General features: G+C 41.2%; 1 protein-coding gene across 1 annotated transcript in view; it reads left to right on the top strand.

Annotated features, from left to right (window-relative positions):
* Positions 1-723: 723 nt before the first annotated feature.
* The window catches only part of ANKRD29 (ankyrin repeat domain 29), a 34,606-nt gene continuing 8,125 nt past the window's right edge, over positions 724-27,204 (top strand). The window contains exons 1-8 of the mRNA XM_027638974.1: positions 724-791; positions 6,503-6,613; positions 8,464-8,562; positions 10,405-10,503; positions 17,150-17,248; positions 19,953-20,051; positions 25,831-25,929; positions 26,397-26,492. Coding sequence (XP_027494775.1) covers positions 771-791; positions 6,503-6,613; positions 8,464-8,562; positions 10,405-10,503; positions 17,150-17,248; positions 19,953-20,051; positions 25,831-25,929; positions 26,397-26,492 — 723 coding nt within the window. The 5' untranslated portion in view covers positions 724-770. The remainder of the gene's footprint in view (positions 792-6,502; positions 6,614-8,463; positions 8,563-10,404; positions 10,504-17,149; positions 17,249-19,952; positions 20,052-25,830; positions 25,930-26,396; positions 26,493-27,204) is intronic.

Here is a 27,204-nt window from a genome sequence, read left to right as displayed (position 1 = left end):
AAAATTAAGCTCTTAAGAACTCACTGGCTTCCTAATGAGAGCACATCACCCATGAGAGATAGTGTTGGTGATAGCTGGATGCATGCAAGGTGAAGAGGTGCTCACCCCCACATGCTTGTGTGGCAGCAGCGTGGGTGTACTCACAACCATTACTCTTAACAGGTTTTTCCTGGACATGAAGGGAAAAGGCTGCGAAGTACAAAGGAGGTGTTGTGGAGGTGGCATTAGCTCTGTGATGAGGCTGGGGCTAGGGTAAGGGTACCCGGGTTTTGGACCATTTCTGTGCTGTTTCTGAGCCGCAGAGGCCTGATCTATAGGTCTGAACGAGAGGCTGAGAGCAATGGGTCCCCCACTGCGGGGGCTGGCTTCTCAGGATGCTGCTGCTGGAGCCGGGGGATACTACTACTACTACTAATAATAACAGCAACAATAACAATACCACCAATAACAATATGTAACTATATGAAATTATATGCTTAAAAATAATTAATTATATTCTACTATTTTCTAATTTTATATTCTTAAGGATAATAATAATATTAATCCCAAATATTCTCCTCCTGCACCAAAAAAAAAAAAAACAAACCCACCAAACAACAACAAAAAAAAACACCTTCAAAGGGGAATAATAATAGCCAGAAACCCCTGAGCACAAAGTGATGCGGAGGGAGGCGCCGGCCCCGCCCCGGCCCCGCGCAGCCCCGGGCGCGGAGCGGTGCGGACCGAGCTGCGCGGGCCAAAGCGGAGCGAGGCGGAGGCGGAGCGCGGCGATGTGCAGGATGTCGTTCAAGGTGAGCCGGGCGCCGGGGAGAGGGGCGGGGGGATGCGCCTTTGGGTTCCCGCTTTGCGCTTGCCGTGCCGGCAGACCGTGAAGTGCTCCGTCATATTCATGGGTTCGGGGATTGATTTGATTTTTTTTTTTTTTTTTAGGAAAAACGAGGGTGGTTTAGGGCGGAGGGAAAGAAAACAGCAGCGTCCTTCCCGGGCTATGGGGTGCACTGGGAGTGCTGCGGTGGCAGCTGATAAAGCGGACGCTTTCCACAGCTGACAGCCCCAAAAGGGTGCGTGGCTTGTGTTACATAAACTGCGAGACTCCGTGGAGCGTAAAGCTGGCTTTAGGGTGGCCGGGCTCCTGTGCTGTGGGTTTTGGTGCAGTCAGGAGCTTCCTCTTCACTTTTCCAACCGTCTCTGCTGGTGCTGGTTGTGTAATAGTTAGGAGGCAGCCTTTATCCGTGCTCTTCCTTTCAGGCTGTGGTGTCCACTGAAGCCAGGCTGGTTCATTCCCTTTGCTGCCTCCAATTCCTGTTACTTTTTGTACTTCTTCCAACCAAACCCATGCAAGAGCTCTCATTTCAAAAGATTGCCTGAAATAAGTTTTTTAATCTGAGGACAGGATTAAAAAGGTTATTTGGCAAAAAGGGAAGCAAGCAGCAATTTACTAATTATGTTAACAGATAATATTTATGATGGATGTACATCTTCTCCTTAGTTATGCACTTTCTGGATGCTGTGCTTGCCCTTCTCTTATTGATCAGCAGCTCGGTGCCAGTCCTTTGCCATATTGCTTGTGTTGCATTACTTTATTTGATGGATTCTTCCCTGTACCTGCCTCTCACTCCTGTCAAGTTATCTCCCCCATGAAGTGTCGGTGCTTCAGAGGCACCATGTCAGTTCAGTGGCGGTGTAGCAGGTGGTTTCCACCTGCAGTTATAGCCCTGGAAAGCAGGAGAATACCTTTGTTCACAGTGCAGCTCAGCCTTATACTTGGTGGTGAAATCACAGAGTCATGCAATGTTTTGTGTTGGAAGGGACCTTAAAGATCATCTCGTTCCAACCCCTCTGTCATGAGCAGGGACATCTCCCACTAGACCAGGTTGCTCAAAATCCCATCCAAGCTGGCTTTGGACACTTCTAGGGATAGGGCATCCACAACTTCTCTAGGCAACCTGTTCCAGTGCCTCACCACCCTCACAATAAAGAATTTATTTTGATCTAAACCTGTCCTCTTCCAGTTTAAAGCCATTTCCCCTTGTACTGTCACTACATGCCCTTGTGAAAATGTGGGGGCCCTGGAGATGAACATAGTACTCCAAGTGTGGTCTCAACAGAGCAGAATAGAGGGTACCACATTCCTCAACCTGCTGGTCAAACTTCTTTTGGTGTAGCCCAGGATACACTTGGCTACAGTGCAGTCTCTGGTTTATTCCCTTTTTGGTCCTGCAGTGGTCTCATACCTCCTTTTTTTTTCTTAGTCTTTTCTGTCCCTTCATTCTGTCTCTGTGAGTTTTTTTCCACCTTCATTTCTCACAAGCATCCACCCTGGCTTCATGTTCCTGATGGTGCCAGCCCTGTCTTCTTGTATTCTTCTCCTTTTTTTCCTTCCTTGTTTTTTTCTCCCATCCTTCAGGTCTTATTTTCTGTTATGTCTCTGTGAGCTCTTATTCTGTGCCCTGTTTCTCATTTTGTGAGAAAGTACTCCTGTTCAAGGTGGCTCACTGCTTTCCTGCCCCTCTGGAGAGTTGCAGCCCGCACCTCCCTCTGCTTTAGTTCTCTTTTCTGTGTCTTTTTGCTTTTTCTCTTTTTGTCAGAAAACTGTATTTTGCTTCGATCCCTACTGTCCCAGTTTGCTACTGTCTATTCATGTTTTCCATCTTAATATTCTACTTACCCATGATGTACCATTTGTCTTTCTTTCTCACTGTGTATATACACGACTATTCTCTCTTCTTCTACCAGCTTTTGCCTGTCTAACCAACATTTATATCTTGAATGACCTTTCTTTTTTATCAGGATCCTTCATGTAAGATACATTACTATCTAATAAAGTACTCTTTGCTCCTAAGTCTCACTAACCTTTTCCATCATATCATGCTTGATCCTGATTTCCAATTCTTCTTCTTGAAACTTTTCATTCAATTCCTCCTTTCCATTAGGACTGGATTGGAAACTAAGAAGGAAAACAGAATTTTCTTGTATTTTGACAGTAAAAGGAACACACCACTACCAGTGCTAGTGTTCTCTTTCTCCTCTCTTTTCTTTCTCTTTTCCTACTGCCTCTTTTCTTTCATCTGCAAGACCCCTGTTTAAGAACTGCACTCTTCCTCCTCAGCTGTTACCCCACTGTCACCTGCCTTTTCTCTGCAAACAGCAAGTCAAAGGTAGCCCAGGGTGCTGGTGGTCACAGCATTTAAATTATATTTTTCCCCTCAATATTCCTAAAATAACACACATATATTAGCACAATTTATTTTTTCCTGTATCCCTGCACAGAAATGGTCTTGTCAGATTTATAATCTATATTTTCCTCTAGGCCATTTTTGAATAAGTATTTTTTCTAATGTCAATACAGCACGAATATAATGCCAGCTTTTCATTTATGGGCTCTTGTAAAAGCACACAAACAATCAAAATTAATGGAACAGCCAGAGTTTGAAATAAAGCTTTAGAGAACCTGATGAAGCAAAGGAAATTTTATCCTGAAAGTTGCTGATGCTGGAGCAAATGACATAATGAAACAAGCTATTTTCACCAAAGCTATTAACTAATCACTTTTTCAAATGTTTATCACATTCTGTTCCAGACTGTCAGTGCTGAGGATCGGTTGTTTAGTTTAAGGATACTTTGGGAGCAGACTGGATTTATAATAAGAATTATGTGAAAATTTTATCCACTTAATCTTTTGAAATTCAACATTACCTCTCCCTAAGACGTATCTGATGAGAACAAGATTGAGTTCATAACTGAACAACAGCAGTCACATCCTGCAGCTTAAAACCCATTTATTGCTCAAAAATTATTCAACTATTTGAATTATTAATCCCAAAGTGGTGTCTTACATTTTGCCTATCAGTGATGTCAGTAGTGCTGATATCACCTGAAAGTGAAGAGCACAGAGGTATAAATCCTTGTTTGAAAACAGAAGATAAGTTGCTGCATAGTACTCAATGGGGCTGTTCTTTATCATCTGAATGATTTTGCACTTACCATTCACTTTAGGAGGTAAAATAGCTCAGATTTGTATTTGCTTATATTAATCTAATCACTGGATGGTTGATGGTGTGAGTGTGCTGTATACTCTACTTTTGTACAAGGAATCCCCAGCAATGAGGGAACACGAGGGGTAGTAGAAGTCCTAGTAGCAGTCATTGCCAATTGGGTTGAAAGCACCACAAGGAAAAATCTGGTTTTGTGTCCTTGACGCACTGGAGAATTCTTCCATTCCTTGGGTCTGATCCAAAGCACAAGGATGACTTTGCTGAAGAGCTACTGTAGGAGCTACAGGGGGTAGGGAGAGGCGGCAGGAGGGGAAAGAGGTAGGAATTTATGACTCATAAGGTTAAAGACTTTGGGCTTCTATTTCCAGCCCAAGGTAACACTGGACACTTAGTTCTTTTCTCTCCTCATATGAACTGGTGAAAGCAGGTAAGGAGTTTCTAAATATTCATTCCAGTTCCTACCTACCTACCTGACCAATGAAGGTGGTGGTGGTGTATGGTAGGAATAATAAAATGCAGTTTGCTACTGTGCCCTTGTAGTGTAAACTGGGCTGGATTAAATAAATCTTTCCCTTTATGGATATATTGCCATACCCCAAAGCTTTCCAAACTTTAAGGGATAGAGTGAGACAGTAAAAGGTAAAGAATTTGATTTTCCATTCTGTAAGGTCTAAATATAATTACTTTGCAATATCTTTCCACTGAATATCATAGTGATACAACCAATAAGACAATATTCCTAACTACCAGCTCTATAAATAAGTTGTAAATATCTGTCTAATGAATCAGAGGAAAAAGGACAACATGGGCCACTGTGTGTTTGGGTCAATTGTTTGCATTTACATAAAATTTTAGTGGTTGTAAGGCTAAAGATAGGAAGATACTACAGCATTGCCTGCAAGGAGGATATAAACTGCAAACTCTTCTTTGATCAACATTATCTACAGATTCTCCAGGGAAATCCATGAGCTATGAAGGGAAGATCAGAATTTAGCTTGCCAAAATATTCAGACTTCTGCAGCTATATGTAGCATACAAGAAATTTTGTTATCAATTCATAGGAAGTGACTTATAATTTATTGAACTGTTGGAACTTCTCTCGTCTCAAACAGTTGCCAATTTTCAAACCTATGAATATTAAAAATGCATCCCAAGGAAAGTGCTCAGTGCAATGGACCTGAGATAGATTGAGATTCATGATTCATCTTGTGTCTGCTGGTTTCTGCAAAGTTTATTATCTGTATGTCAGTGAAGGGAGCAATTTAAGCTCTGCTGTATATGTGCATTTTAAGTATCAACTGTAAAACCATTAAATCTTGATTCTCTACCACATTACATGTGCGCATTGACATTTAGACAAGGAGAAGTGTTTATTATATTTCTGAAGCTGAATGACTTTTATATCCACTCTGAACTCTCTTATAAAGGCAGGATTCACTGGAAGGCAAGGCCCCTGGGTATTTTTGACTCTGTTTTTGGTATAAGTGACTATCAGTGAAGTGATGCTTTACTGAACTGTTGGTGGTTTGGGGCCTTATTAAAAAATCAGCAGCATGAGCCTTCTCTAGGATATGTATAATTGCCATCACAGTGTTGTTTCCCTCCTGTCACAGTGCTTACCTGTCAGGGCAGCATATTGGTAGCTGTCTGCATGGATCAGATAAGGAGATTAAGAGCAAAGACCATGGCTTTTTTTTCTGCCCTCTTCCTGTGCTGGGGCAGTGATAATTTGCTCCTACCCAGGAGAATTCACACTGTGGCATTGTTTCTAAGAGTAAGAAAGCCTCAAAAGAGTATTATATTACTATTATTTTTTTCAGCCGTGGCCTGTGTTATCTAGTTTTCAGAGTTCTTAATTTTGGCTTTCATGTTGCCTTGCATACCTAGTAAATGAGTCCAAAAGTCTATAAATAGCCAGATTTTAGCCTTTTTTTCACCCAGGAGATATCACACATGCCCACAGTTGCAGGGTGTTAATTCCAGGGAGGAGGCAGACCAAGCAGTCTAGGAAACACATGAGCAATACTTTTTGTGTATTGGAAGTTTATATACAGAAAGGAAAGAGATGACAGAAAGCTAACCTGAAACCCAAGAGGATGTCCTGCAGCAGGACATGTCAGCAGGATGCTTCAGCCTAACTGTGGCCAGCCCCACCACAAAAGCAAACAATACAGGTACCAATTAGTATGTTGTTTTCTATGATGTCTCCCTGTGGTCTAGCATCATCATCTCTCATTACAGAGCAGTCTAAGAGATATAGGCTGCCGTGGACATAGGGAAGACTTGAAACAACATGAAGTAGCACAGGAAGTCTGATCTCTTTAATTGCACAGAGAAATTAGATTAGCTTCCTTTCTGTGCTCTGGGCTTGAAAGAACAGCATGCTAAGCTGAAACTTGCCTGGCTTGAATGCAGAATGTATGCAATGTGTATGTTTGTCCAATGTATCTTCCAAAATGGTTTATTTCTGCTTTTTTAATTTTTTTTTCTTTCTCTTTTTTCACCAGAAAGAAACACCACTTGCCAATGCTGCGTTTTGGGCTGCAAGAAAAGGAAACCTGGCTCTCCTCCAGCTGCTGCTGAACAGTGGGCGAGTAGATGTGGACTGCAAAGACAGCGTATGCACACAATGCACCTACACCCACACCACTGATTTTGCATCACTTTCCGTAGTCCACTGTGCAGAGGGTGTGGTAGGAATCTAACATGAGACATTTGAGAGTCTTAAGGCACTTAAGGATGATTTAAAACCTTCTCTTGTCAGGAAGCAAGTTTGAAACTTAAGATCATGATTTACATCAGTGGCAAGGGGTTAAGAATTTGCCAGCATTCAAAAATGTGTCTTACACAGTTATTTGTGGGGCTGACATTTAAAACACAGATCCTAGCACCTCGGGCTTCTCTTTGCAAAGAAATGTCATTGTAGTAATAGATCACAGTGAAGAGTTAGCTCAGTTAAGCCCAGGTAGCAATGATTCTGTCAGCTAGCAGAACTCCTCATAATTAGAAGAACTGGTGGTCTGCTAAATTCTTCCTACTCCCCTCCAGTATCTCTGGACTGGGCACCAACATGAAGGCACAAGACTGCCAAGCGAAGAGGAGCCCAGACACGTGACAGAGAGATTTCATGGGCATTTTCTTACTGTAATTGACATGGGTTGAAATTAGTTTTGAGATTAGAAATGGGTTGATAACACAGATAATGACTATTTCTTTCTATTCTGCCTGTAACATATGGTGAGATACTTGATTGTGCTAAGCTGTGTCAAAGAGCAGGAGAAAACTGAGGTTGGGAAGTTCCAGGTTTCTTTCCCTTGGCGTGGGGACTGACTGACATGGAGTCATGCCAGTGTTGTACAGGATTAGTGCCATTTCAAGCCTGAAACATGAACCTGCCACAGCTTCTCTCACTTTGAATACCCTCAAAGTGCAAGAGATTTTTTTAAGCACATTGACTTTAACCTATCTTTTCATTTTCATTTCATTTTTGCCATGTAGGCAAGAATTTGTCCTACAGTACTTCTGGAGCTGGTGCTGTGACTGTCCTTCTGCCAGGGAGGGAAGGATGTTCAGATGGAGGCTTGAAGTAAACAGGACAGAGATCAATGTAAAAAAATAAGGTCCACTACTGCTCATTTTTTCTCAAAAGAAGACTAACTTTGGTCAAGAATTTTCACACTGCACTGCATTATTAATTGTATCAGACATACACATTTTCTAGGTTAAATTATTTTTGTACAATTAAGACCACATGCTTCTTTTTTGCAATGTCACCTATTTCTTCTTTAAATTGAAGTGGTGTGTGGGAATGTTTTAGAAGTATGAGTTTCATCCTTATATGCATATGGTTTTCGCATATTGTCCGTACACCACACACATATAACCTCAATCTTACTTGGTTCACTGAAACAGTGACCTTACAGTGTACTGAGGGAACATATTTCTGGACAGAAAGTTCTCTTTTATAATGTGAAGAGTCATAGAGTGAGTTTGCTCTGATTGTTTGAATAGGGAATTAGTGTTCAAATCACCCAGCCCCTACTCCTGACTGTGACTCAGAATAAGTGACTCAGCTGAGTCACTCAGCTCCTGTGTCTAAGGTTATTCTTCTGGAAATGATGCAAAGATCTTTGGGATTCTGTGATTTAAAAAAGCCTGTGTATTAAAAAAAAATTCTTTTTATTCTTGTGGCACTTACTGTTGGGCAATAAGGCAAAGTATTTTTATACATATCTGTTGAACAGTCAGGCCTTAACACTGCAGGCAAGTCTGTAATGTTTTTGCTTAAACACCTGCTAATTGCTCTTTTTCAAAGTATTCTTTATAGTAAGTTTAACATGATAGCAAGTTATTTGATGATCATAAGCTTCCTTCAGCTTTTCAGAAGAGGTGCTGTCTCTTTCAGACAGCCTGATTCATTGCTGTAGGTGTCTGTTGAAGATACTGACTTATTTTTCCTTACCCCCAGCTTGGCACAACAGCTCTGATGGTGGCATCTTACTATGGCCACATAGATTGTGTGCGGGAATTGGTGTTGCAAGGAGCAGATATCAATCTGCAGAGAGAGGTAGGAGAAGTTCTGCATTCAAACAGGGCTTGATTAAGTTTGTTGTTTGTTTATTACAAATAATAATAGACAGTTGTCTGTGGCTTTTTGCCAGTTGCTTCTTTGTCACTTGCTGTGCAGTGCATGTATAACAGGGTCTGTTCTCCTGACAGCATCAGAGAATCAGATATCTGGAGTTTATAACAGAAAATGAGATACCAGAGGTACATTTAAAAATAACTTATCAAACATTTTCAGCACATATGATTGGGGAGGGTCAGTTACACCTGAGATGTAACCCCCCCAGGTTATGCCATTTATATATTTGCAGTTTTACTTATTGGCACAATAATTTACAGCTCTCTAGATGGAATAAATGATAAGTCCTTTACCTTTTGATTTGCATCCTGGTCATTAAAATTGAGTAGGTGCCATTGCTAGCACAGGGGTTATTTTGACTCGGTATGCTTTGGAGTTTCTGCCTCTTAGTCTGAGACAACTCATCTCTAACAATCACACGACTTGATCACCCATACCCTTCCCTGCATCTCTCCTTTGCATTCAGGGCATCTCTTGCACCATGACATACGTGCTTGTGGAATGGACATCAGTGACTCGTTTTGGGAAATGGCCTTTCACTCATGCTCCATGCAAATGGTTGTAAGGAGTACTTGCAGTTACTCTGGTCTGTGTGTTGGCTACACAGAGCAGGATTGCTCTGGGATAACCACAGTTGTATTGGTCCTAAGAGCAGCTTAAGTAGAACGTGCAGTTACATGGGGTGGCAGCATGTAGTGCAGGACAGCAGTATGCTGGTTGCTCTAATAATACAAGCCAATGTTTCTTACTTTCCTTGGTTACCTGGAACTAGAGCATTAATCTCATGCTGACATCTGTAAGTTACTGAGTCAGTGAATGCCATGGTTGATGATATAAGTGTCTTTGCACTTACTGGCCTAAACTTGCTCTAACCATGATTGTCAGTGTCTTTCAGTGGGGTCCTGTTCTAACAAAACATATATTTAAACATGTGCCTTCTCCCAGGTAAATATTGCTTGGAAAGCAGCTACAAAAGAAAAAATTGAGAACAGTTTTATGGAGCTGCTCATGAGTATCACTCAGGATATACTGATTCAACAAGCCAACAAAAAGAGAAACATTGAAAGCCTCCAAAATCACTCTGTTGCAGAAAAGGAGCAAAACAGATGAAGTTTAAGCCCTAAAGATCAATGGCATTGCTCTGCAATTAAATACACATACTCAAACCAGCGCTCTTGTGCTCTGAAGTTGTAGTGAAGCTTGGGGAAGTGAGTGCTCTATAAATGTGTCTCCAGGAGAAGGGGTTCTGAAATGGTCTAAAGAGGCCATGTGTTATTGTAGAGGCTTTTGGTACTGGAGTGAATTTCATGTGTAGCTCCCCTTTCCTGCACCTTCTATGTGGGATGAGAGAGCCCAAAGTCAGGAAAACCTACATGTCTTTTCTTTCTCCCTTTCTTCCTTCCTTCCCTTTTTTCTCCCTTCAGTCCAGCCATTAAAAGCTTACATAATAATTTTTGGGGTCCTGATTTGCTCATGTGTTAATGACAGTATGTTACACAACTTGTATAAAATATGGGGTTTCAGTTCTTCTTGGATTTTACTCAAGTGTATGATGCTGGACAGATTTCCCAGTGCAATGGGAAGAAGACTGAGTTAAGATACCTAGTGTCCTTTGCAGTCCTCAAAATCATCATTCAGCTGATATTCAACTGATTGAGCTCAATACTTTTTCATTTGAAATGTATACTCAGTCATTATTTGCAAGTATATTCAGTCAAGTGTGTTATGTATTTGGAGTTCTTTTAATACATTTTTCTCTTACAGTCAGGTGCAACTCCTCTGTTCTTTGCTGCACAACAAGGCCACAATGATGTAGTGAAGTTTCTCTTCTCATTTGGAGCCTCCACTGAATTTAAGAATAAAGTAAGATGATGGGTCTATTTTTGCATGCTGATACATTCTGACAATCAAGTCTGTTTTTTCGTATTCTCATGAAACATGACAAGACAGTGCTAAGATGATAAAAGGATTTCCTCACTTGAACATTTTCTGAGTAACATGCATAATGCATTACATTGCAAAAATATTAACTTGTGACTAGCTTTTATTACCTAGACTTAATAGCATAAGTTGATCAAAGATCTGTCCCTTAATAGTGATATCAGTCTTTCCTCTTAAGCCATCCTCCAATACAAGATCAAAGGGTCTTTTTGTACATGTTAGATAGGATCTCAATTTAGGTGTTTATGTATTTCACTTGCATAGACAGATATTTCATCTGCATTGGGATATCTCTGCATACCACCATAGGATGCATAGGAGTATAATGGCTTCAGTCCTCCCTAAATTCCCATTTACCCATCTGTAAAAGAAGATGAAATACACCTCAGAGCTTTTAATTCTTTGTTCAAGCAAGCCCTTTTACAACATCTTAGAATAGTTAAAAACGCAGGCAGCAGAGCCTGGGTTTGTCACCCCTCATGGGGTGAACAGCAACAAGCACAGCAGTTCATCACTGACAGCAGTGCATCAACTAAGTTTCTTTGCACAAGGCAGTACTAGCACCTCTGCCTTCAGCAAACAGAACCAAAAGCAACATATTTTCATAAAATATACTTGTCCTTGACATGCTAGCCACGTCTTGAAGCATTCCCATAATCTGGGGAGGACACTTGCCAGTCACTTTGGGACCCATAGCATTGTGTTTGAAGGAGGAATAGTTCTTTATCCCACAGCTCCCAATTTTTCAAGATACTCTAGGCTGTGATTTGAATGATTCCCTCAATCCATACCTGCTTTCTGCAGTCCCTGGAAATATAGGCTCTAAATACAAAGGAAGTTAATGGAACATCAGAAACTCAATTCTTTATGCTCCAGGGGCTAAAAATCCTAAGGTTTTGTGGACAGAGTCCACACATGCCCTTAGAGTAGTATTCCAGTACCCCAGGGAGCTATACTTGTGGCGAAAAGCTCTCTGACCACAGCAGCAATCAGTAATAAAAACATGAATGAAATTGTAGCTGTTTAACACAACAGCAAGTGCAGCTGTGGAACTTGGCAATGCAGGAGGTTGCAATGTTAAATGCAGTAGCTGGATTTTAGAGTGCTGAATAATCTCATGTGGGACAGATTTATAGGGTAAAGCTGCACATTAAAATAAGCATTGCTTCTCTGACTTTAATTTCAGGATATAGGTGAGGCTTAGCAAGATTCAGAAAGGGAATTTTCACTTGCATTCAGCTGGGAAGTCAGAGGCTCATACCTTGTTCTGTCTAGAGGGACAATTACATTTTCACTGAATCTTTCCAGAGCCTGTAAACTAGGAGTTTGTGAAGAGGCCAAGACTTGATCCAGGAGGTGAACAGCAGGCTTGAAATTGTCTGATCATTCATGACAATATATGATCTTTTATGAAGCATGGAAAATATATTGATGTAAGACACTAGGGCAGATAAAAGGGAGCAAAGATCTAAATTAAAAAGAAATATTGCTGCATTCAGCTGCTCCAAATGGCTTCCATCTTTGGACAAATGCAAATTTGGGCTCTTCTGTTTCTCACCTTGAAACTTTGTCTCCAGTTCCCCTTTTCCTGCCTGCCTCTTCTTCTGAATCCGGACCTAACTTGGCCCATATGCCAGTCCTAAGTATCTTTTAAGCTGCAGGATGCTCTTCCTCTCCAGACCACAGTTTTTTGCCATTTCCACACAAGCTGGTCATAAGACAACACCAACTCCTACTGGACATAACATGAGAAACTGATGTGTGATGTGCATGTGAGGCTCTTTTCCAGTAGCATCACCTGACATACCTGTCCAAGTATTCCCTCCTTCTCATCCTTCTTCAAGAAGTGTATCGATCACTTCAGCACTCATGGTGTGACACAAGCTATAGTGCCTGAAACGGTTCTCAGAATCTGAACAAAGGATTGCTGAGTTACTATGAACCTGTGCCAGATGAAAGTGACACTTGTTTAAAAAGTTGAGGTAGACTATCATGTCCATGCCCTCTTTGCTGCAATGATCTGCTCTCTCTGGACACTAGTATGAGGGCTTTGCTAAATGCACCATTAATGCTGGGACCTGTTCTGGATATTTCCATGTTCATTCTTTCACTCATTCCTTGCTTGGGTACTGCAGCTCTTTTGAAATGAAGATCTAGACACAGGAATCCAAATGTTTACAGCTCCCAGGCTGGACTTTGGTAACCCACTGAATTTTTAGACTGAGACTGGGTGAGAAACTAAGTACTTTGTGCAGCAGTGTGCACTTGAGCAGGAGGCATCATGAGATGTAGTGCATTGACAGTGCACATCTTCCAGTGGCCTGCTAGTGTGGTTTTGTATCAGTCCAATTTTCTGATTCAATAATGTGGTTTTCATAGCCTGGAATTATTCCATTGTTCTCTTAAGAGGTGACCAAGGTAACAGGCTCCTCCATCCCTCCCAAACCCCAGAAACAATATAGTTGACAAAATATGCCTTTTCAGGTTAGAGATAAGGCATTTTCTGACTAAGAGACTCAGTTGGGAGCAGCACTGGAAAAGGTATGGCTGTCCTGGTTGTTTTTAAAGGGCACTGCAAAATGGATCAATTTGCAAAGAATATATATATTTCTATCATAAATGAAGACATGGAATTAAAATAAGAAAAAAATTGAATGTATCTTAGAAAACAGAGATTTTAAAGCAAAGAAATGCAAAGCCCAACACCTTTTCATGCACTTACCTGTAAATTGTAATTACTACATTTGTTACTCATATACAAGAGTACTGGAGAACTATCTTAATACAGGAGTGCAATTCTTGTTATCCCTTGTGTCATTAGAGTTGATATTTACTATGGCAGGCAAAGCAAGCATTCTAACACAGTGTAATAAAATAATTAGCAATAAAAGCTGATATTGTAAAGAGAATGGATAGTACTACTGAAGGTTAATTATATTATATTATATATATATATATATAAGTCAATAATATTATTCTGCATTGTCCCAGTCTGGCATCCATAAAAATATGTAACATAGATTAAAACTTTTTTTCTTTTACTCTGATACATGTTATAAGCACGTGGGTTCTTAAAAGGGTTTGCATAGTGGCAAACCCTGTTTTCTGAGCAGTACTGCGGGTCAAGCGGTATGTTAGAGGCTATTTTTCAGCAAGTAGTGATTGCAGAAGATCAGTTCCCCTCCCCTGTAGCATACTTCAGAGATGGTAAAACAACATATAATTCTAAGCTACTTTCAGGCGATGATGACAGGCGAAGGAAGGGTGGGCAAATAGAGTGCTGAGTTTTCAGCACTTACTGAGTGCTGCTGTTTCAGTTACTTACATTGGAGAGTGGCAGCTGCTGTTATGTGCTGTCAGTGGAGAGGACAGACTGGGCGTAAGAGAAATGATTTCTGGGGAAGAATTGCAGAGGTAGCTGAGAGAACTGGCTCCTATCTGAGCTGGGAGGGTTTGCCGTGCAGGAATAATAGAAGCTTCATTGTGTCAGGAAAACAGGATATGAGCATGACATGAACCCAAGGCCACGTGCTTTCTCTCGGAGCTGCACCAACAGCCTCCTGCCCACTGCAGAAGGGCGAGTGCCCCGGGAGTGCCTCAGTGCTTGCTCACGTGTCCAGCTCCCACTTGCTACTCTACTCAGAGTTTCCAAGAAGTTTGCCAGTACCAAAGATGCTGCTTCAGCTTTTTACTTGTCTCAGCTGAAGCCAAAAAGGAAAAAGGGAATCACGTGGCTGAAAGGGATGTTAAAACTCTGTAATTTACTGGGTTTTTTCCTCCCATAACTTATCTGCTTTCCCGTGGTCTGTAAAACATTGGGGTGTCCAGCTACAGCCTTCTGGAGTAAAGTGTAAGAGAAAGCCAGATGGAAGCTCAGTAGGGTGATAGGGGGCTGAGTTTTCTCCTTCTAGGAAACAATGGACCTTTACACTGTTTGACAATTCCTTGATTTAACTAAGTGTTGTCTTACCACATGGTCAGTGGAAAGGATTCCTGCCCCCAACTTGCCTTTATTACAGAAAGATCTATATCTGCTTTTTCACAGTGGTACCCCCAGCTTAGAGCATGCAGAGGAATCCCAGTCCCTTCTGTTGAATGGATTCAGCTTCATATATCAGACATGCAGTAGAGCAGGTTTTGAGCTCAGTTGTCCTCCTGATCAGTGACCAAATCTTTGAGCCAAGAAGTTGTTACCCAGTTCTTTCTGACACAGTAAATATTTGACTCAGAGTGGACAGATGGAACTGGGAACCACCCAATACTTTTTTTCTGGCCCCTGTACTCTGATCAGGCTGATCTAGGAAAACTTGGTCCCTCTAATCTGAAAGATCCAAATGGTGTATTCTGGAATCGTGTTATTCTTTGAAAAAAAATGTCTCTGTCTAAAACCGTTCACTGGATTGAACCAAACACTTGATCAGGATCTCCATTTTGAGTCACTTAGACGTCTCTTGGGAGGTAGTATTGCCCTTCTTAAACCCCAAGATGTCACACCTCCCAGGATGGGATCACACATTTGAATTCCAAGCTGGTCTTTAGCTCTGCCATGCTAACTGTGGTTAGCTTTGCAGGCCTGTCTTTTATTTGGGACCTGTCATTTGGTTCCCTAAAGAAATTATGGTAATAACCAGTCAATCTTCTAAAAATAAGAAGAGTTTATTGAGAACACAAAAATTTTAGAAAACAAAAGCCAGATCATAAAATAATAAATAAATTTTTCCCCTATGCAACTCACTGAGCATGCCTATTTACCCTCGATACAGGAAACCTCAACATTTTTAAGGTTCATAAAACTCATCCTTCCCTGCCTCTCCACAGAGAACCTCCAATCTGGGTATCATAGTTTCTCTTCTTAATTCACTAACCTTTCTCTCTCAATTTCCTTCGGGGGGGAAGAGTCTTTAAAAATGTCTGGATTTTGTTTGTAGCCCTTTGATCTGGTAAGTCACCACTCAAGCAAAGTGCCTTTTGGCTGATTGGAGACAGGAAACAGGTTTCACAAAGTTATTAGCTTTTCCATTGTCTTTTAAGTGTGTATAAGGTGTTTTTTAATCCAGGAACAATAGTGATTGCTTTTGTGTTTTGTTCCAGCAGCTCCTATTAAATTACAGTAGTTTAATTTGGCAGGAATGTCTAATGTCTCCTTGTATTTATAGAGAAACTTAACTCCACTGACCTGATTACACACTATATTTACTCAAATAATCCAGAATTAGTAGGCAATCCTTAGACTGTCACACAACAGCCTCACATCTGTGATTTCTCTGACACTCAAGCATTCTTTACTTTTCAATGTTGTAGGGAGGAAGGGTAAATATGAGGTTTTGAGAATAGCTATAAACAGTACCTGTGGGTTGTTTCAGTCATGTCAGAGCTTGAGTTTTCATGAGGCTAATATAGCCGTGAAATAGCACCACTGATAAATAAATTTGATTGGTACTTCCCATTATAAAAGATCCATTTAGGCTATTCAAGCTGTAACTGCTTTTCTGGATATCTGTCTATGTGGAAAATTTCAGACAAAACTTTGGAGCTATTTCAGAGAACAAGTCTGAGGCAAAATACAGTCTTGTGGCCACATTAATAACAACTCTAGAAACCATTTATCTGAACTTTAGATAGCTTATCTTGTGGAGGAGAGGCTGGAGACTGGGAGAATGCAGGGAAGGAGAGAGAAGACCTGTGGTGTGGATGTTTTGGGCTGTGCATCATCTTTGCATGATGGCATGGTTCCATCCCAGGCAGAAGAACTTCCCTTCCATATCAGTGTCAGAAATACTGGTAATTTTTGAGTAGGTCACAGCGCACTTAAGATGGCAAGACCTATGTTTGCTATCTCATTTGTTTCAGCTGGTTTGGAGTCAATTGCCAGCAACCCTGAAGTGCTTCCCTTCTCAGATGATTCCCGAGGGAGTATCTCTATGAGCAGGATTTAATGCATGTGCCTAGGTCTCCCTTTAGTGGTGATATGCAGCAATTATAGCTGCCTGGGGTTGATCCTACCTGCAGGGATTGTTTCTTAAGCAGAGGTAACGGGATCATGGGTTTGGTCCAACTCACACTTCTACAATCAGCTAGCATACTTTAAAACTCTTCCCCCTTCCCCCGTACTTGTCTTCAGTCCAAAAATCCACAGATGAGAGGCAGGACACAACAGGGCACAAGGTTCTGGCCAAAGAAGAGCAGATGATCCATAGGCTTTGGAGCAGAGGAAAGGTGTGCTATCCTTCCATCAGTGGAAGAGCTTGGCAGGCCCGAGGGATTTGGCTGTAAAAGCAAGAGACATGGAGGTGCTTGGAGTTGTGAAGGGCACAAAACTTCTAGTGGCAAGGCAAAAGATGAAGAAAAAACCCAGAATTTTCTTAGTTCCTATCCCTCCCTAAAAAAACTCGGGAAAAATAATGACAGAGCCAAGTTTAAAGATTTACGTGGCAAGACTTGGTATTAAAATTATGAAAGATTCAGTAGCTAGTCACTATAAAACTGCCGTGTGCCAAATTCTGAAAGCCTTAAAGCCTTTGGCATGCGCCCTCTCACCTGGCTGTACCCATTCTTTGCTTTTTCACAGGATGGAGGTACAGCTCTTCTGGCTGCCTGTCAGTATGGGCACGCAAAAGTAGTGGAAACTCTGTTGAAGCACGGCGCCAACATTCACGATCAGCTCTACGTGAGTTATTCGACACTCATAATATTAACAGTGATGGTGGTGGAACAAATGTGCTGTTGGTTGGACAACAGCAGACACTCGGGCTCCAGCACAGAGAGGCATTTGCCAAATGTTGTGGTTTTATAGTACTCTGCTCTTCTAAGACGTGAATTTTGTTAACGGTCTGCTTTTCGTGATGCTGAGAGAAGTAGCACAAAATCACAAAAGGTGCTTTGGCTGCCTTTTGGTTTGGTATCTGTATGAATCTGGATCTGAATTATGTTGTTTGGTACTTGTGAATCTCCAGTTTGCCAGTGTTTTGGGCAAAGAATGGTTAAAGTGGCTGAACTGATGTTATTTAGTTGACTTTTCAGAAGGTTGGATTGAGCCAATGAAGCTCTGGATTTAATTTACTCCAACAGAGACACAGATAAGTTGAACTTTTCAGCATTCGACAGAAACGAGTGGCAGATCTTCCCTCTGCTTTCCACCGCTCTTTCCTACCCCAGGGCACTCAAGACTGACAAAGAGGAAGTTGTTTCCCTGGGATATACGAGTTTTTTCAGCTGTTTCCACTGGCTTTGGATCTGCAGGATGCTGTTGCACTCTCAGTTCCCAGCTGAGGGGCTGCTGACTGCAGAAGTCACCAGTGCACTGGGGGCTGTGCACTGGGGGTTAGGGGCTGTGCACAGTCATATGGGGTTCCCCATCTTGGTGCTGCCCTCACCCTTTATTTATAAAGAAGGCTGTTCCTCCCTTTCTGCTGTGCAAATAGCAATTGTCTTTCTAATCTGAGGGCAGTGATTCATACCTCTGTACGGTAATCCCAGGGGTTGCCACTCAGTTTAAAAATAGCTGTGCTGCCACACCTGCAGACACTTCCCAGAGGTGAAGGCAGTAAAATAACTTCCTTGTTGTCTCTCCTGGAAATGAGCTATATTTGCAATTGGATTTAGAAATATATTTGTATTGCTCACGGATATTGGGCAAAGCCAGTCAGAAACAGCTGCTTAAGAATATAAGAACACAATCTCTTGAAAATAAGTGTTTTGTAGGACATGGCCAAGCTGCACTTGCAAAGTGGTATCTGGACGGCAGTTTCACTGGCAGGCAACCAAATGAGAGGGATTTCCAGCATGCCTTTGGATACTCCTCCCAAAACCATTGAGGTCTATGTTTTAGTCTTAAATAGACTCAGGTGAGGGTTCAAGAGGGCAGAAGACAAGAGAATACCTTAATTAAATAGTATTTCTTGCAGAAATATGTTATAGCCTCAAGACAGCTTTCTCATTTCAGTATCAATTCAAACCAAATAGGTGTCAGGGAATGCAAGATTCCCCATCTTGATTGATGCTACAATAAAGAGCTTTTTTAATATTACACAACCTTGCTTACTTTTTAAATTGAAATGTTCTCACTATATCTGTCTCTGGGGAAAGCCTGCAAAGGCTCTGATACCATCACCCTTTTTCTCACATAGCAACCAGAGAAAACAGCCCCTCAGAGAGCACAGGGGTATGCATTTATAGTGCCAGCAAACACCTCTTTTGTTTACCAGGACATTTGTCTTGCAATCAATGTCAGACACTCTAAATTCAGTCCCTGGGGCGTTATATTCAGCTCATGGTTCACCAAGTCTGTGCTGAGTTTTGCAGGAAGAGGAGTAGCTAAGCACTCTTTCTGCAGACAACAGCATTCAGTCCCAACTTGGTGATATGCCAGTGAGGTCAACAACAGGCTTTCATTAAAATGCCCTATATTTTGTGATAAGCATCTACCTGAGTTGGCATGAGATGTGCACTTGCACATCTGAGATGCAGTGAGGGGATTCATTCATGTTTCTATTTAAGTGAGTCTCAGCTTCTGGAAAAACTTGCCTGAGCACGTTCTGTGCTGAGTGCTGTGGATATAGGATGGGTAAACACCTGTTCCACCCTCAATACAGATTTGTGTTTCTAGTTGGTTGGATGGATTATAACGCTGTTTGAATATGTTTCATCAAAAAAAACTTAATGAAATATGACTTTTAAATTTTCTTCCCAGGGGAGAAGTTTCTGTGAAGTCAAATTCTGAGAACATCTGCACATGAAAGACATATTGAAGAAAAATAAAATCCTGTATTTGTTCAAAATTTGTTCTTTCACAAGTTTTTTGTAGGAAAATTCTGGTTTCTAATAGGGCTATGAAATATCTTTAGCTTGCTATATAACAGGTGAAGTCTCTCCTACACAATGTGCCAAAGTAGTGACATGGTAGTTGCTAGGGAAACACAGGAGTATGGCACAGTCTTTACTCCTTCAGCCTCAAGAGCAGACTTCAGTGTTGAGAACTCCAGTTTTGCAAAGTACTTGAACATGTTTTCACCATGTGTCTATGTAGCAGAACACTTTGCATGAGCATATAAAAGTTAAATGAACCTATATTGCTATACAGGAATTAATTTCTAGTTATGTTGATCAGTGCTTCAATGAACTACACTCTTAGTATTCCAGACCCAGGATTTAAAGCTCACTTTGATATACTTGTGTATACTGAATGAAAATGTTACCATAGTTTATTACGAACTAGACTTTGAATTTGGTAATTATCTCTTAAGCATGGCTTTTTATCTGCTGTTACCCAGCATACTGACTTAAGAATGAGAACTTGATTCAGTTTGGTTTGGTTTTGTGTAGAAAAATGGCATCATTTCAACACAATGTAAGGTGGATGTGTTTGTTCTTAGGATGGAGCTTCTGCAATTTTCCTGGCGGCACAAGGAGGCTATCTGGATGTCATCCGACTGCTGCTTTCTTCAGGAGCAAAGGTTAACCAGCCACGGCAGGTATGCTCAACACCTCAGGGCAGAGCTGGGTTCTAATTTTTTACAGTTATGAAAAATTAACACTGGAATTTTGTCCAGGCATTAGGTTCCCATGGAGGTGTTTCACAAGAAGGCAGTTTGTGGCTGTGCCCACATTCTGTGTTTTAGTTCAGATTGGTAATGTGATTTTGAAGTGAGTATCTCAGTCATTGCTGCTCGCACGCAAACTAGACCATTTTTGGAAGAAGTGAAACTGAAAGCTCTGTTCCAGGTCTGCACCCATTGTGCTTACACTCCGTGAGTCACCACCCCTAGAGGTATTTAAAAGACGTGTAGATGTGGCACTTGGGGACATGGTTTAGTGGTGGACTTGGCACTGCTGGGTTAACGATTGGACTCAATGATCCTAGAGGTCTTTTCCAACTTAAAGGATTCTATGATTCTAAAACAGATCAAACCACTGACTGCTCATTTGAACAGGTTTGAACTACATGCACGTTTGGGCCAGGGACTAAACTAAATCAAAATAAAGCTGTATATAATAATATAAGGGCCTTGCACTACCTTTTGCAACTACTGATCCCTTTGTGTGGTACCATGTTACTTGTGAAGGTCTACACAGCCTACCATATCCATGATTTCTTTTGGAAATCCTTGGAAAAGTTTTTGAAAATCATGAATTCTAGGGGGAGTATATTATCTATATACTGAAATCTCCAGGGCTTCAGTACTGTGGCTTTGATGTCAAAGTTGATCTTTGACAAAAGCTTTTATTTTAAGTTTTACTTTTTTGTTTGGTTGTTTTACTTTCTCATCCCTGTGCACTCTGAAACTTGAGCATGAATGTTACCTTCATCTCTGGAAGTTCTTGATACATGTGGAAAGCCTTTCTCCCCATTTCCAGCTAGTTACTCTAGTGGGCTTGGTCCTGCAAACAGTGGCAGCCATAAGCATGAAATTAGCTCCTCTGCAAGCAATGAGGCTGTTGTTTGATCATTAAGTGATATATCTGAGCTAGATTTGTGGCTGGTTCAGAAGTCCCTGCTTGGGGGTTAAGGGCTGGATCCACCGTGTATCACTGGATCCACTGTATCACTGGTGTTAGATAAGAGTGCAAAAGGCTTTCTAGGTGTTAAACTAACCATGGGATAGGTAAGCATGCATGGTGTACAGAAATGTATATAAAAGTTCTCTTGATTTCCAAAAAAAGGGTTTCATAATTGTTTAGCTGTTTCTTGACTCTGAAATCAGTGCCAAAACAGCCGGATGTGGCAGTTGCACAGCTAGCTTTACAACCCAGCATGTAGAAATGTTTGGTTAGAGACAGGGCTTCTCAGGAATCTCTGCCTACTTTGAGAGAGCCTCCACTGTGGTCTGCTGAAACCCTCAGGCAAGGTAGCTGTCCTGGGTCTTCACTGCACATTTGAAATTGATGGGATAAGGTCTTGTCCTCGCAATCAGTCAGGTATGTCTGCCAGGTGGCTGTGATCACTGACTGCAGCAAGTGAAAAATCGGCAGGCAAGAGCAAATGAACGCAAAAACTCTAATAACAGTGAACAACGTGGCATGCAACAGGCTTTGCCAGGTATTTTCAGTATTTCCTTTCATCTACCCTGAAAGCCTGACAAATCATAGCTTGGCAACAGAGACTGATCTATATATGACTTTTGCCGCATCTGTAGGTGTCTGTGTACAGTCCTGGCTGTGGTGTAAGGAAAAAAAATTAGTATTTTAAGTGCCCAAACTAAAGTAGTTTTCTTTCTTTCCCTACCCCCACCTCCCAGCACCAGAGCTGTGCTGGCAGCTACTCCCTGGATCAATGCATTAGCTGCTCTTAGGTTGCCTTCACACTGCCTCCCAAGAAAAAGATTAAGAAATGTTAAGGCCTGTTAATTAACACAGTCTAAAAGATCAGCGTAGAAGGAGAGACTAAGGTATGCATTAATGCCTTTTGAGTCATTCAAAATAGAGTTGTTGACCGTCAGATTTAGCTGAACCATGTTGCCATAAAAACTGCATCCTGCTAACTGTAATTATAGTGCACCAGCTAATTCTCTCTGACACTATTTTTTTAGTTCTCTAATCCAATTTCTACAACATAATGTTTCACGAGGCATTTTTGAATCTTAGTTGAGGCAAAGACTTGTCTCTGTGTGACTGTTCCTCCTGGCTCCTCTGTTTCATCTCCAGCAGGACAGGCTTACTTTGCTTCAAGGTACCTCCGATCCCTGCTAAGACTATGCCTGGATAAGTGCGTGGCATTTGTATTTGGGCCCACTGTAATCTGAAACATTTCCTTAACGAATGGAATTTTTTTACTGTTTAATTAGTCAAGTAATGGTTGGATGGATTTAAGTCTCTTTCTTACTAACAAACCAATTTATACTTTGTTCGAAGGTGGCGTGTTGGTCATGAGGAATGTAGCTCTAGATGGGGCAGTTTTGATGCCAGATGACTCTCACTGTCAGTTACAAGCTACATTGTTCTCACTGTCGTAGGAAACTTCCAGGCAACTACCTCAAATACAGGACTGAAAAGTGCCAAGTGTGAGTTTATACTTCTCCTTCCTCATGGTACAGAGCTTTTTCTCTCTACCTTGTGAATTTTAAGGCCTAATTCATGTGCCTGAGCACATGCATCTGCCTGTATGTCTCCTCCTGCTGCAGCGGTACCAGTTCCCCTTCAGTTTGGTGTCCCACCTCCCACATTCTACAGTGTTGCTCATGACACCATAGAGCATTTCAGATGGTGCTGGCTGTTTGTGTGCAGGCTCTTTAGCTCAGCTCTCAGAAGACCAGATAGTGAAGCTTTCCCGGCAGTGTGAATTCTCTTGGGTTTTACTTACCTTCTGTTCTTTCCAATATTGAGGAGCAGGGCAGGAATTCTATTGTCATCTTTTTGTCTAGACAGAGCTGGGCGCAGTGTCTGAAGCCTGATGCAGGAGTGGTTTCTATGCTTCTCCAACTCAAAAAACAAAGCTATAAGATTCTTTGCCAATGAATTTCACGCTGTTTTGGCAGCCTGTGTCCCAGCAGGCTTTAGTCCGTCTGGCTAAGCAGATTCAAAATAATCTGAAAAATAATATTTTTTTTCTTACCACGTGATATGCAATTACAGTTACATGTAAGCCAGTAAATCTGTATAGAGTGGACTTCGGGCAAAAAAGCAATTTGCTATTAGCAAATTAGGTGTAGTGGTGTAAGTGGACTAATGGACACAGCAGTGGAGAAGATAACACTGAGTAGCCTGAGAGTAGGGGGTCTGTGCCCCTGGAATCCCCTACTGGTAATTCAAGGGGTCTTTCACATCCCACCCTACTCCAGCCTTTTCTAAAACTTCAAGCCATAAGCAAAAGCTGAGATTTAAAGCTTCAAAGCAAAGTCGATAGTTAATGGGTAAGAGAAAGAGGATCAGAAATTTCAGTCAGAGTATCTTTGGAACTGCTGGCTGCTAGATGTAATAAGGTGTAGTCCATATATACTAGCTTGTAATCAAATACCGAAAAAAAGAACAATTTACAAACATATTGGGTGTTTAACATTGTTCTAGGAATGTAATAGTCTGAAGTCTGCTAAGTGGGCAGAGGGACAAGGAAAGGAAAGTAGTTTTTGGACTTTCTTCCTGACTCATCTCCAATCTTTATTATCTGTTTACACATGAATTCTCATGTGACCTCTTAGTAAAATGTAATATCTCTTTTGCACCATGCACCAACATGAAAATGGACAGAAGCTCATCTACTCTGTATAAATATTTTACATATTTGCATAAACCTGCCTGTTAGATGCTGTTTGCTCTAGAGAAAGAAGATGACCACAGTCAAAGTGAGCTCACCATCAGTTTCAGCATCTTTCTTCTCTTCAGGCTAAATCCTTCAAGACAGCCAGTCTTTCTTATAATGTATTTTTGCCTCTAGCCTGTAACTGAGACACCAAGGATGATGTCTAACAGCAGTACTAATTAAGGACAGTTAATGGTAGCAGTGATGTTACACAACACTTGTATTTCCTTCTGCACCTTTTCATTTATATCTGAAAATAAGAGTTGTTCTTACAGACTTCACTGTGATTGAAAAAAAGCTGCTATGTTCCCCGAGCTTCTGTTTGTATTTCTTGTGTAAATACACATGTGGATTTGCACAACATTGATTCTTCACATAGATTAAATTGTAGGCGGCTCTGAGATATTTTCCAAATTTTGAAGGCTTTTCCAGGGTCCTTATTGCTATTTTCTAGAGCCCTCTGGTGGGGGGAGATTAGAAAAATATGAAGCGTCAACTTACTGGTAGGGACAGTTTTTGCCATCACAATAACATCACAAGACAACCTTTGTTATTTTTGAATAACAAAGAACACTCACAGCAATAACAGGATATATACTAGAGTGAGGTCAGTCACTAATTTCAAAGAGTTAATTTATAGAGAAATTATACAAGAGTGGGCAAAGATCCTGTTCCTCGCTGTTTCAGAATACTAAAGATCTCAGGTTGTGCATTTGCTCTTTCTTGGAATCAGAAAAAAAAAAAAACCCAGAACATTATATCAAAGGAAGAAATAACTTTTCTGTTTCCTCGAAAGGATTAAGTCTAGCCCATAGAAAGCAAAACACGGGTACAACAATGTTTTTTTGGATTGCATGATCCAAGTCAGTTGGCACTGAGAAGAGAGATTTCTTCTTTGATCAAGGTGGAAATATTTTATTTAAAGTAAAAAGTTGATTTCTTCTGAAGCTTCTCATTAAGACCCTTTTGGAAGCCTCAGTATATTTTGTCTTCCACTTTCGGGCCAAGTCTTCAGGCTGCTAAGAGTGGTGAGGGGAACTGGCAAACGCTGAAGGCAGAAGCAGACACCCTGCAATGTGAGGCCTCACTTTTATGTTAAAGTCCAAACAGCCAAAACCTTTTGTTAAAGGCCCACAAGAATCAGTTTGGCACCACATAACTGTTGGAGTCCTCCTGCAATCTCGAGAATCAGGCCATTTAGAAGCAAAAGGAGAAGAAGATACAAAATTAAATTCTAACTACAGTGAAAAATACTTGTAGTGCTTCAACTCACTTTTGCCTTTGAGATGGAAATCCATCACGAAGTTTAGCTTATTCTAAAAGTGCATTTCATTTTCTAGGGGTTTATGCTCAAATAATGCCTACATAGGACAATTTTTCTAAACCAGACTGCTTCATGCTGGATTCCTTGGTAATTGCTCTGTTTTCTAGTGAAGTTCTTGAAGATAAAATTTGTAAAATACTCACCATCACTGTAAGGCAGGACATTTTTACCAGATTCCCTGAGGGTGTATAATGTAACCTTATATTGAAAGTTGATGATCACTTTGCATTGCTCCCTAGCTTCTTTAAACAACTTTCACTCCCTATGTACAGACACCCAGCTGCAGAATCTGCCTGTGCATGCTGAGGTTTGTCTGTATCTTCTGTCACATCTAACCACCTAGAGTTCAAAGTACACAGGATACCCTTAGTCTTTGTGTTTCAAACTTACCTGTGTATTTTAAGCACAGCTGGTGCCTGACTGGGCTTTAACTGTTCACACAACAATGCACATTTCCGTCCAACTATGCAAAAGAAAGCAGGTAAGGATGGCTCTACTCCACAAACTGAAGCAGTTCTAACTTGACACACCAACTTCCCAAGTGTTTTTGGACACAGCTCTGCATATGTCTCCCTGTGATGCAGGATTTCATTGAGTAATTGAAGTACATCCATTCCACTAGGCTTGGGCAGTAAAATATCAGAGAGCCCAGGGCATCGAGGTGAAACCATTAGCAGTCTTATTTTGCTTGCAGGATGGGACAGCTCCCTTGTGGATCGCCTCACAGATGGGTCACAGTGAAGTGGTGCGAGTCATGCTGCTCCGCGGTGCTGAGCGAGATGCTGCGAGGGATGTGAGTAGCACTTCTTTCTGCACTCTGTCTGCAGCTTAATGCCTCCTAGCTTTTCCAGGGACTATAAGTCAGACTGTCTGAAGGCCTGGTGTCCCCAGAATCCTCCCTGTTTGCCAGGTTGAAAAGTCCCACCGTGGGTTTCCTTTTTCCTGCTGTGTCTGGGACAGTTTCCTGGAGGTGCCTTCTGGAATAGGGGAATGGAAATGTCCACATAGATGAGGGACAAAGGCGATGGATATGTAGTGTCACTGGTTCATTTTCCCCTGAAGTTTTCACGTGCCAGAGGAACAATCCTCCAGATGCCCTAAAACCAGCAGCACATGCTGTGGAGGTGCCTCCTCAAAGACTATGAGCAGAGGAGATCCTCCTCTCAGAGGCATGGGCGAGAGCTGGTGTTTCCCTCCAGCCAAGGGGAATGCAGGTAAAGCACCCGTAACAGCAGAACTGACCTCCTCTCTCGTTTAAAGGATGGTACAACTGCTTTACTGAAGGCTGCCATTAAAGGATACAACAATGTGATAGAAGAGTTGCTGAAATTCTCTCCCACGCTTGGCCTCCTTAAGGTTAGTAGTTAAACACACAGATTTTTAGACAAAATCTCAAGAAAGCAAAGGGTCTGATGAAAGACCTGGAATTTACGACTGTGCTAGTGGAAGACCATAGGAGCTTGACCCAAAAAAAAGTCAAGAGAAAAATGAAATGATCTTATTTAACTTTTAATGCCACACATAAAAAAATCTTTTCAAACAAATCTGGGAATTTAAGTTTTGGAATGAGGAAGCACATCGTGTCATAGAAGGAATTCTCCTGCTTTTTGTCACCTGATTTTATTTCTACTGTAAATTAATTGCTCTTGACAGTGCAATTTTTAGCATTATACTCAGCCCTCTTTTGCATTTAGTCAGCAAAATAGTGTCCTAAGAAATACATTGCAAGCAGATTCTCTACTTGATTTTGTTTTTTTCTGAATTCATAAAGTGACTTGAAAAATAACAGATATTTGGAAGCTGCTTTTTAATGGCTGACCTAATTTTATGTGTCTATAAGTCACATACTTTGATAGCCTCTGTGCATGCAACAGATTGGCAACTTTGAGGTACTTGATAATGAAGATGTTAATTACAAGTATGAAATAGCTTCCACACTTATTTGAACTGTCAGTTTGCAAGCACAAAGAAAAGGCCAGCTATAAAAATCCCACCATTCAGCTGTCTGACAGTGAGGCCATTAATCATCAGAAAAAGAAGATAAAATGCACAGATGGTTTCCATTACT

Source organism: Corapipo altera, unplaced genomic scaffold (genome assembly GCF_003945725.1).
Source record: "Corapipo altera isolate COAL_440 unplaced genomic scaffold, ASM394572v1 49, whole genome shotgun sequence".
NCBI lineage: Eukaryota > Metazoa > Chordata > Aves > Passeriformes > Pipridae > Corapipo > Corapipo altera.
Note: the sequence above shows the minus strand (reverse complement) of the source record. Positions and strands in the feature narration are given on the sequence as shown.